The 12,551-nt window shown below is 38.5% G+C and overlaps 1 protein-coding gene across 4 annotated transcripts in view; it reads right to left on the bottom strand.

Moving 5' to 3' along the window:
* The window catches only part of LOC123764489 (uncharacterized), a 33,478-nt gene extending 27,392 nt beyond the window's left edge, over positions 1-6,086 (bottom strand). For 2 of the 4 annotated variants that reach the window (XM_045752357.2, XM_045752360.2), the window contains exons 1-3: positions 5,896-6,034; positions 860-994; positions 592-724 (exon numbers count right to left, since the gene is read on the bottom strand). In XM_045752357.2, the coding sequence (XP_045608313.2) occupies positions 592-724; positions 860-940 (214 nt within the window). In that variant the 5' untranslated portion in view covers positions 941-994; positions 5,896-6,034. The other 2 variants (XM_045752359.2, XM_045752358.2) reach the window with 2 other exon arrangements.
* Positions 6,087-12,551: the final 6,465 nt, after the last annotated feature.

Here is a 12,551-nt window from a genome sequence, read left to right as displayed (position 1 = left end):
CATTATAATCAACAAGAGAATGAGGAAAATGAAACGGTTGAAAAACTTGATTTCAAGAGAGGATTCTATGGAAAACTCAACAAGTTCTTTAATAATGATGAAAATAAGAAACTTAGATGACTGTTATACCTTTCAATATGACCTGGACAAAATAAGTTTATGATATTCAGTACCTTTGAATATTGAATATTCAGGACCAGTGTCCTTCTCATTGCGGTCAAACCAAAACCCCAGCCCACACCACACACCATAAAGCCACACACCACAAGTACAGTTCTCATCATATAATTGCACCTAATTACATTGAATTACAGTAATTACATGATGTTACACACACTTGCATGCAAGCCTCTTTTCCTCTCACTTTTGCACTCCCTCATAATAAAAAAAATTCACGCCCACACACCTTACTCACTCTCTATCTTTTTCTGTGTGGCAAATTGTTTTTATGCAGTAGCTGCAATAAAATTTGCATTACAGCTGCTAGAAATGCAATAAACTTTATTAATTTTATCCAACAATAACTGGAAGATGCTCTACTCCTGCCGAACCCTAAATCATTCTTCCAAGCATAAAAACTAAAAATCTTACCATTGTATGTGTAATTAACTGCTGCTGCCGTCTTAATCAAGGAACCAATTTTCTGGACCTTGGAGGCATTTCCTGTGAGAAGATCCACTTCACCTATTACATGCTGTGATATTAAATAAGCTTTCCTCGAGTCCTGGAAAATTTGTAGCCAATCATTAGTTTTAGGTCCAGAGTTTTAAAGACCTTATCCTAGGTTCTAAATGCAGTATTATACATTTATTATACTAAATTAATTAATATTATAACCACAATGCTTGTGATATCTTACCTTTCCAATCCAGTGCAAGTTGGGCCATGGTTTCTTAGTTTTTACAAGTGTATCACAAGAAAGCAGAAGTGGAAGATGCATTACCCTTTTCCTTATAAAGCTTACTTCCCAAGCTGCATATCTCCTTAACTATCCCTAATGCAAAGAAAGTAAAAATCATACTTTAGGTACACTAAACTCAAGACTTACCAAAAAGAAAAAGGCAAGTAGTTATATAATTATCAAAAGAAGGAACCAACCCCAAAAGGGAATACAGTATAACACTAAGAAAGAAACAAGTAACAGACCAGTTGGCCCTGCTCAGCCAGCCGAGATCAAGTGGAATTTCACCTCGACTTGTCTCTCAATGTCAGAGGAGCACATAAGAGATCAAAGATCAACCCACTACTGAGATGAACCACCCTAATGTGTCAACTGTCCCAAAACATCCAATACTTCCTGCAAATGATTGTTTGATAAATAGGTATCCATTAAATAAATAAGACCACCATCTCTCAACAATTTTCCCCCCCACCTACCACCAGCTGGCAGATTGAGCTCATCACTATCGAGCCCACATGCCTGTGAGACAACACAGTTTGTCTCACAGGCACATTACAATGGGAGAACAGGGTCACCAGCTGGCAGACCGAGCTCATCACTATCGAGCCCACATGCCTGTGAGACAACACAGTTTGTCTCACAGGCACATTACAATGGGAGAACAGGGTGGCAAGATCAGTGAACTACTGAGTTGTCTTTATTATGCTTAGGTACACAGTAGCGTGCTGCTACTTTTTTTTTTTTTTTTTTTTTTGAGATATATACAAGAGTTGTTACATTCTTGTACAGCCACTAGTACGCGTAGCGTTTCGGGCAAGTCCTTAATCCTATGGTCCCTGGAATACGATCCCCTGCCGCGAAGAATCGTTTTTTCATCCAAGTACACATTTTACTGTTGCGTTAAACAGAGGTTACAGTTAAGGAATTGCGCCCAGTAAATCCTCCCCGGCCAGGATACGAACCCATGACATAGCGCTCGCGGAACGCCAGGCGAATAGCCTGTGAATGAAATAATGATCAAATTCAAAGTATTTCATGCCATTTGGTAATAAATCCTTGATAACAGACCTTGACCTTATTATACCAGGTACCAGGTATCAGGTAACAGAGCATTCGCATGTAAAGTTTTGAAGGGTGTGGCCTACTTCTTGTTCACAGAGTTTACAATTGGAGAGCTCATTTTTGGGAGATTCATTACCTGCATTTACCTGCCATAAGTAACAATATCCCAGTCAAAATTTAGCAATTACAATTTCACACTGTCCGAACATATGTTCTCAGTTTTTAACACAGTTTCATAATTCTTTAAACAAGTAATCCAATTCATTCACCTTATAAAACTACTATTTTATAAGTAGTTTATCCTTTGAGTGTCAGTTATCATAACAACCCTTGTTTCTGGAAATACAGCAGTGTGGTTTTGACAGAAGCGACTGGAATACCCAAGTCCAGCTCAATTTCATGTTTTTTACAAGCGGCTGTAGCTGTCTTGTCCATATCATTACATTAGATAACACTTCGGTGCAATGGTATCCATACAAAGCAGATTCTGAAACTCTTGCTCTGTGCTCTTAATTATGTTGTTAATAATTAATGTTACAACATTCCTAGTACTGTATCTATTTTCCATGTTAGGTTTTCAATTACTTGAAGAACTCCCTTTAAATCTAAAAAAATTACCCCTGTATTTGATTTATCAGTGTATTAGTGGTTGGTTGTAGTACAGTACAGCAAAATCTGTGTGTGGAGCTAAGCCAATTGTTTGGTTTTAGGCAAGTTGGAGAACATCTGTTGTTTTTGTATACCTTACAGGCTGTTACAATGCAGCCTAGCTGCCATTCTTGGTTTCACTTTCAGGTTAGAGTTGGGTTTCCTTTTGGACTTTGTCCCACGAGTTGTCGCTGGCATTCTGGCTAAGGTTCAGATGTTTGGTCGTTAGAGTTTCTTCCTTTCGAGAGACCTAGCCCTGAGTAGAGTATGGTTCCTCTGTGAGGCTCAGAGGTTGAGGCGGACTGCAGGTTTTTTTCTGAGTGGGGGGGATTCAGCACATAGAAGATTCGTAGCTAGCAGAGGGGACAGGTAAGGTGGTTTTCTGCCAGGGATCTGTTACCTTCTCTTTAGAAGAGAATGAATTGCCGTTGATTCTCCCTTATAGGGGAATGTCTGTTGGTGTTCCCAGGTATCTGGCAGGAAATCTAGTTCTCCTCTAGGGGTCTTTGGTACAAGTTGATGGAGCCTCATGGATTGTGAGGGAATGGGGAAGGGAGCCCAAGATGGGTCCATGGGTTCCCTTTAACACCCATTATGGTCTTTGGTGCCTGGTACTGAAGGGTTTTCACTCAACACAAAGGATTTTATGTATCTCCATCAGAGATAAAGCTTCACTCTTCGATAGTGCATTTTCGAGTATCGCTAAGTCTCTTGGATCATCCTTTCTGCGCAGATTTCCATCACCATTCAGAAAAAGGACATGCAGTAGATGTAGTATATATAGATTTTGCTGAAGCTTTTGATAAAGGTACCACATGAAAGATTGTCAAGAAAATTACAAGCACACTGAATAAATGGCAGAATACTAGAATGGATAAAACAATGGTTAAAATAAAAGAAAACAAAGGGTCATGCTAAACAGAAGTGAATATGACTGGAAGAATTTGGTGACTGGGGTACCATAATGTTTCATATTAGTGCCAACCCTTTTTGTCATGTAAGTCAATGACATAGATGAGAATATTACAAACTATATCATCAGATTTACAGATCACACCAAGATTTATTGTAAATTAGGAAGTGACAATGATATTGAGGCTTTACAAGAAGATCTACATGAACTTAACAAATGTTTGAGACTGGCAAATGCTTTTCAATATTGAAAAATACAAGACCTTGCATAAGGAGCATAACAACCCACATCACAACTACCAAGTTAATAATATTACCGTGCAGCAGACTGATGAAGAAAAGGGCTTTGGAATCAGAATCCACCAATTGCTAAAAGTTGCACAGCACGAAAATACTTGTAAATTGTCATCCACACTTCCGTGGAAATAAACATTCCATTCACCTAGAGCTTAGGCCTCGCACGCATGGGGTCTGCGGTTTGAGTCTCCTACAGCCCAGGGGAATGGAAGAAAGTACTTGTACAACTGTATAAATCTCTGGTGCTCTGATTATTGCATCCAATTATGAAGACCTTAGAGGCTCATGGTATTGGGGATGCTATATTAAGTTGGATTAGGGCATGGCTATACCAAAGGAAACAGAGTTAGTATAAATGGCATTAAGTCAGAGTGGGAAAATGTTCTAAGTGGAGTGCCTCAAGGCTCTGTCTTGGGACCTCTGTTGTTTATAATATATATAAATTATTTAGATTCAGGTTTGAGTAGCAACATTTGCAAATTTGCCAATGATACAAAAATCGGTAGGGAAATTAACACAGAAGACGACTCACCATCACTACAAGTTGATCTAAATAGGGTTTTGAAATGGTCAAAAGATTGGCAGATGCAGTTTAATGCTGATAAATGTAAAGTTCCGAGGCTAGGTAATGATGATACAGTTACAAGATACGAGGTAGATGGTGTTGAGATTGCGAAGTCAGATTGCGAAACGGAGCTGGGAGTTATGATTAGTAAGAATTTAAAACCAAAGGATCAATGCATCAATGTTCGTAATAAGGCAAATAGGACACTGGGATTTATTAATTGAAGCATTAATAACAAGTTGAGGTATAGTTGAGGCAGTTGATGGTGGTGGGGATTGTGATGTTGTGTACCTTGGCTTTGGCAAAGCTTTTGATGCAGTGCCACATGGGAGACTGATTGAAGAGATGGAGGCCCATGGTATTGGGGATGCTATATTGGGTTGGATTGGGGCATGGTTGTGCCAAGGAAGACAGAGTCAGTATAAATGGGGTTGGGTCAGACTGGGAGGGTGTTGTAAGTGGAGTGCCTCAAGGCTCTGTCCTGGGACCTTGGTTGTTTGTAATATACATTAATGATTTACATTCAGGTTTGAGTAGCAACATTTGCAATCCTCAAATTAGAAACCTGTCATATGAAAAGAGATTAACAAAGCTTAAATTGCATTCACTGGAAAGGCAAAGAGTTAGGGGAGACATGATAAAGGTTTACAAGTGGATGAATGGACATAACAAGGGGGATATTAATAGGGTATTAAAAGTATCAACACAAGACAGAACCGAAAAAATGGGTATAAATTGAAGACTTGGGTAAATACTGGTTCGGTAACAGGGTTGTTGATTTGTGGAACCAATTAACGTGCAAAGTGGTGGAGGTGGGGTCCCTCGATTGTTTCAAACGTGGGTTGGACATGTATAGGAGTGGGATTGGGGGATTATAAATAGGAGCTGCCTTGTATGGGCCAATAGGCCTTCTGCAGTTACCTTATTCTTATGTTCTTATGTAGACCTCACCTTCAAAACAATACAGTATATCTAGTTTGGAGAAAGATCAATGCATGGGTAACTAAAATCATTCCAGAACTAAGTCGACTCCCATACCAGGAATGATTGAGGGCCACAGCTAACAATCCCGGGCGGGACAGAAATGGTTAGGCATATTTCCTTTCACCTAATGCTCTGTTTACCTAGCAGTAAGGCTCTCAGGAGATGGTCAGCTTGTTGTGGGGTTACATCCTGGGTGGGGCAGACCTCCACACTAAAGCTAACGTGAATGAATACACTCTGGCTTCCTGTCCCCTGACACAATGAATCATTATAACTGCAAAAAAACAGACAAGACAGGACTGATCTGAAAACTTCAAAACTAATGAACAATTTGGAGGATATTGATCCTGACACCTTCTTTGAAAGGTGATATATAACACGAACAAGGAGCAACAGTTTCAAGCTCAACAAGCCACAATACACGATAGAAAACAGGAGAGGATTTTGCACACATTGTCACAACTATAATCAGAAAACAGGAGATGCTTGATCACCCATAGGGGTGTAAACCCTTGGAACCGCCTACCCGCCTAAGCCGTAAACGCCAAATCTATGCTGGATTTTACAATACAGCTGTAAAATATATCATCAGGGCAAATGGAATGACCCTTTGACGAGCCGGAGTCCTATCCTCGTCGAGGACACTAGTAAATTTAGGTAAAAATCTATGTAACTGCTTATATAGACGCGCGCACATATCCACTACTGTTTATCCAGGGTTGCCAGATCCAAATTGTGGAAAGTAGCAAGCTGACGGTCTAAACGTACCGAATTTGTAATATAAGTAGCCCAATTTTTTTTTTTGAGTGAATGATATGGGTTTCAAAGTAATATATTTTGATATATAGAGTACACTATACGATGTTAATTGTTTAATTAATATTATTTCTGCATATACACATACACACACATATTAAATATATATATATATATATATATATATATATATATATATATATATATATATATATATATATATATATATATATATATATATATATATATAGCAGCCCTTGGGCAGCCCCGGCAGCACCCAGCCTTTAATTTGGCACCTTTGTGGCACTTTGTAGGACATTGGTATAAGCCTAACATGTATATATACACTGGCTGCCTGTCCCCACACACAATGATTTATTATTACCTATTATTTAAATATTAAATAAAATAACTTATTTAACTATTATAGTAAGTACTTAATAATTTAATAATAAGTAGTAAGTACTTAATAATTTAATAATAAGTAGTAAGTACTTAATAATTTAATAATAAGTAGTAAGTACATAAAAATGATTAAAAAGTACAGTTTAGTCATAGGAGATTCCTAGATTGGAATTCACTACCAAATTTCAATATAACCAAGTATTTTTAGTGTGAAATGCTGTTATTATATGCATAAATTGTTGTTTTAATAATGTTACGCTTAACCACTTGGGCTGGATAGAGCGACGGTCTCCTTTCCTACAGGTCCGCGTTCAATCCCCGACCGCCCAAGAGGTTGGGCACTATTCCTTTCTCCCGTTCCATCCCAAATCCGTATCCTGATCCCTTCCGAGTGCTATATAGTCGTAATGGCTTGGCGCTTTCACTTGATAGTTCCCCCACCCCCTTGAATAATATTACGAGAGCAGTATTTACGGGCTATTCATGCCCGTGCCACCTCTTGGGTGGCTTAATCTTCATCAATCGAGAGCAGTACGTCCTAACCAGACGTTATATGATGATATCCTCAACAGTTGATAAATAAAAGTAATTGCGGAACTCCAGTTATCTAATACTTATCATAAATGGAATAAAACCGTATCATAAGCCAAGGGATTTGTAGATCAGTGTTTAAAGGGAATTCGGAAGTAATAATGATACAGCTGATGCCATCTGTCGGCAAAAGAGAACACTATCCACTGGCTGGTCAACAGTGCCCATAAGATACAGCTTACGCCATCTGTTGACATCAAATTACACTTATAACAAATTACCCCATAAAATACAACTAACGCCATCTGTTTTTTTTCCAACGCACTATAAATAGCCAAACAGCAACCCATAAGGCGGGTTGTTGTGCTCGGGTAGGAGGTTCCAAGCTCCGCTCACAAGTGGTATGGGGTGCATAATAAATGGCATATCATTGGTAGATATTCTTTGTTGACATTCACACAACAGCCAATCACAGGAAGGGATCAGCTAAAGTCTCCATCCACTTAATAAATCATCTCTATTCAGCACACCATCCTTGCTTATGACATTCTGTTTCAACTTTAATCTATCTAAAAAGTGAAATGTTAAGTATTTAAAAGTATTAATATAGTGATAATTAAATACTGCAGGATGTAACGGGTGTTACAGAAACATGGGCTGGCTACCTAACTTGTGACGTCATCAGTGGGGGTTGCCTCACACAAATAATATCGGCGGTACAATGCCTCCGCTCTCTTATTGGTCTACATTATTCAGTTAAATGGAAATTTCTGTCTTGTATAAAACATAAATTGTTGTTCTTTTGTACAACAACAACAAGGTTATTGAGCAAAAGGACGTATTTCTCATTTTGCACTTTATTCATATAAGCGTTGGCATTCCCTGTAACAGCCAATCACAGGAAGGTATTTGTTGGAAACTCTGCCTTCAACAAAGATGATTCCTAATGAACTCTAACAATAACTTCGTTTAATAAACGAGTATTTAGGGTCAAGCTACAGACGAACATTATAGGATAACGGTGTACTTTTAGCTTGCAGCTTCGTTAGAGAGAATCCCTGGTCTTAATTTTAAAAATAAAGAACTAGAAAGCATATTTTATTGCTAACTTTTCGAGAAATAAATCCCAGTCTCATATTTGCGAACACTTATGCATTCATTTTTTGGCTTAAGTTCTTATTGTAATCCCTTTTGCAATCTCAACATCATCTGGCTGGTATCTTGTAACTATCTTCGTTACTTAGCCTCAAAACCTTACATTTGTCTTACATATCCTCAACAGTAGATAAAAAAATATTGCCGAATTCTAGTTCAAGTTCAAGTATGTTTATTGAGACAAGAAAAAAAATACATCTCAAAGGGATAGAGTAGCTTAGGCTATTTCTACCCCCCTCTACTTCAAGTCCCTCAAGGGGCGCACAAATTCAGTGAGTACAGATACACAAATCACAATACAACATTTAACATTGCATATTAATATAGTAAGTGTTACAATCATTGGGGCAAAATTCTTGTAGTTCCTAAGTATTCTGTCTATCATATCATTATCACACATCCAAACAATTTGAAGTGGTACACTACTTATTTCCTTATTTCTATGGTTCCATAATTTGACACTTTAATACATAATGGTCTTCCAAGTTCAAGTAGGTTTATTGAGACAAGTTAAAAAAAAAAAAACTCAAAGATTAGCTTAGGCTATTTCTACCCCTTCCCATACTTCAAGTCCCTCAAGGGGCGCACAAATTCAGTGAGTACAAATACAAGAATCCCATGTAACATATCAGGTTAATATAGTACTATCTAAGAGTATAATAGTGTACATCCACCGCACTAGATTTTAACCCATTAACGCTCCAAGATAATATTCTCACTCTACTTTCATCCATGATTTAATAAAACTACCTTTGCCCTGTCTGTCACATTCCATGAGATACGAGATTTTCTCAGACAGACTCTCCCAACACTGTAACATTTCTGCTTTCTCCTCATTTGCACAACAGCTACTAGCATCAAAGGTGATCTTATTCATATCTAATTTCTTTCTTATTTCTCTATACCGTTTTACTTTAACCTTTGTTTCAACATTTGTCACTACAGAAGGTTGAACGCTAACACTACTAGAAAGTTCATTTTCCTGACTATCCTCTATCATCAATACGTCATGTTCTTCCTTACTTTCTTCAACGCACATTTCACGTCCTGTTTCACTTTCCACTTCACGTCCTATTTCACTTTCCATTTCACGTCCTGTTTGACTTTCCATTTCACGTCCTGTTTCACTTTCCATTTCACGTCCTGTTTCACTTTCCATTTCACGTCCTGTTTGGCTTTCCATTTCACGTCCTGTTTGGCTTTCCATTTCACGTCCTGTTTGGCTTTCCATTTCACGTCCTGTTTCACTTTCCATTTCACGTCCTGTTTCACTTTCCATTTCACGTCCTGTTTCACTTTCCACTTCACGTCCTGTTTCACCACTATCTTCACCCCGTCTACCCCCCATAGTTAATTTTTCTAATGCCTCAATCCTCTTTTCTAGTTTTTTTAGATATTCCAATATTTGAGTACCAACCTCAGAGTTCACTATATTGACCTGAACCTTGTTTCCACAAGGTTTAATTTTTTCAGCTGCATTTCCTACTTTCCCTAGGCTCGCCTTAATTGTCTCTGTTCCTTTCTCCCACACATTGTTCATAGGCGCTGTCATTGGCTTCCAACTGTTTCCTCCATGTTCCTGCTGCACAATCTTTCCTTCCTTCGAGGATACATCTATCCTGCTTGTAGCACCCGTCCTCGAGTCTCTCAGATGAGGCTTCATGCGACATAGATAGGAACCAGCATTGTGGCTTCCTCGACAATTGCAACAAGATGGGACGATTTTTTCACCGTTTTTAATCTTGACTCTACACTCTCGAGAGTCGTGTTTCTTACCACAGTACCGACACCTGGAGTCAAACTGGCATTTCCAAGCCATATGTCCCCAACGAGAACACTTCATGCATAATATGGGCTCCTCAATGTATTTTACAACTTTCCTGTAGCCTAGTCCTTGCACAAAAATTCTTTCTGGAGCCTCACCCTTTACCAAGGCAACAACCTGGCTTTGTTTTTCACCACGAACACTGTTCCTCTTCGCCCAAACAACACTATCATTGTTGAGCAATAGATAATCAGGATCCAAATAAGTTGGATACTTAAACACTATGACCTTGGTGTACATCATACCTTTTTCCGGAGTAACCATCACAATATTCTCAAACCCATCCTTCGTTAGGTGTTCCACGGCCTCTTCTGTCCCAACTGTTATATAGGGCCGGTGAAGACCCTCCTTGAATAGTGGTTCATATTCAAAAAACTCCTTAGCCAAACGAACCGTCCACTCCAGCTTTTGATGGAAATTCAGTTGACATGCTGTAGGGAACAACAGCCTCTTCCTTCCATTAGTCTGCATCTCCCGCGTCCTGCTGAGCATGTCTTCATTTTTTGGTCTCTTTGTTATTTCCTCCTCACTGTCTTCGTCTCGCTGTCTTTGAATATTTCTCCGTTTATATCTGTTTACTACTGCTTGATACGGCCTAGTATCATCCTGTCTGCCATCCCCACTGTCACACTCTCCAGGCCCAGTACAGGATCTTCCATCACCTAGGCAGACCGCCTCAGCCATTTCCTCGATACACAAAGGCACTGTATCACTGCAACAGTCGAGAACAAATTCACAACATCTAGCTGCAGCAGCCACGTGCAAACACGAAGATGCGGAGCAACACGTCCTCCTCGCATCATGCTGCAGACCGCACTGCGAATTCTAGTTACTTAATACCAGCATGGTATAAAGCTTTATTATAAGCTACCAGACGTATAGATCAGTGTTTAAAGTAATAATAATACATTATTATTAATGTAATAATATTATTAAAATAATAATAATACAGCTGATGCCGTCTGTCGGCAGATAAGAACACTATCAACTGGCTGATCAACAGTGGCCATAAGGTACAGCTTACGCCATCTGTTGACATCAAATTACACTTATAACAAATTACCCCACAAAATACAACTAACGCCATCTGTTGTTTTTCCAACGCACTATAAATAGCCAAACAGCAACCCATAAGGCGGGTTGTTATGCTCGGGTAAGAGGTTCCAAGCTCCGCCCACAAGTGGTATGGGGTGCATAATAAATGGCATATCATTGGTAGAAACTCTTTGTTGACATTCACACAACAGCCAATCACAGGAAGGGATCAGCTATAGGTGCCATCCACTTAGTAAATCATCTTAGTTCAGCCCGCCAGTTCTGCTTATGGAAGTCTGCTTTAACTTTAATTTACCCAAAAAAGTGAAGTGTTAATTATTTAAAGTGTTAATAAAGTGATAATTAAATATTGCAGGATATAACAGATGTTATATAAAAATGGGCTGTGGCTACCTAACTTGTGACGTCATTATTGTGGGTTGCCTTGACACAAATAATGATACACTGCTCTGCCCTCTTATTCCAGTAAATTATTCAGTTAGATGGAGATTTCTGTCAGATGCAAAATAGAAACTGTTATTCTTTTTCACAACAACCTTGTTGTTGTGCACAAGGACCTATTTCTTAGTTTAAATTTTATTCATAAAAGAGTGTTGGTATTCCCCGCAACAGCCAATCACAGGAAGGTATTTCTGGAAGCTCCGCCTCCTGATGGACTCAGCACATCGCTCTAGCTCATGGCTCTCTGTTTCATCTCTTGTATATACAAACTATGACTTTTTTCGATTACTGTTATAATTAATAATATGAGATATAAAAGTTTTTACACAAAATGGCTAAATTCTGCCATTAAATGGGCTTTATCTGATACACATACCAACATTCACCAATTTATTACCATTCATCCATTATTAATTTCAAATGTAATGTATACTGTCTAGTTTTTTTCCCTCTCGCAATTACTTGGTGCAATATTTGAAAGTTGTCTATTCATTTATCGATCTATCTATTATCTTGTATTTATATTTACAAGTTTCTGTGCTTGGAAGAAAACTCTGCATTGAATTGGGACTAATTTATTAAATAATATTATTTAGTATTAATTAATATTTACAATTATTATTAATTACAATTATTTATAGATTAGTACTGGATGGGGGCGGTGTGCTGGACAAACATAAATTGTGACACTAGCTCTCCACATATGTCAGTTGCTTAATTTAGAACCTGTACTTGAGGTCGATCTCGAACCCATTGTTGATGTGACAACTTATATTGAATTTTGTAACTAGCTCATCAAGATTTTAACTTGCTTAGCTAAATGAATTGTGGGGTTCAGTCCCTGAGCCCATTATGTGCCTCTGTAACCCTTTCCACTACCGCCCACAAGATGGGTATGGGGTGCATAATAAATTAACTAAACTAACTAGTTACATTCATGTAACTCGCAATCGTACATTCTTCCCAATGATTGATTGACACATTTGTCACACACACACACACGCTCTCATCCT

The sequence above is a fragment of the Procambarus clarkii genome, chromosome 79 (assembly GCF_040958095.1).
Source record: "Procambarus clarkii isolate CNS0578487 chromosome 79, FALCON_Pclarkii_2.0, whole genome shotgun sequence".
NCBI classification, from domain to species: domain Eukaryota; kingdom Metazoa; phylum Arthropoda; class Malacostraca; order Decapoda; family Cambaridae; genus Procambarus; species Procambarus clarkii.
The sequence above is the reverse complement of the archived record's forward strand: the minus strand, read 5'-3'. Positions and strand labels throughout refer to the sequence as shown.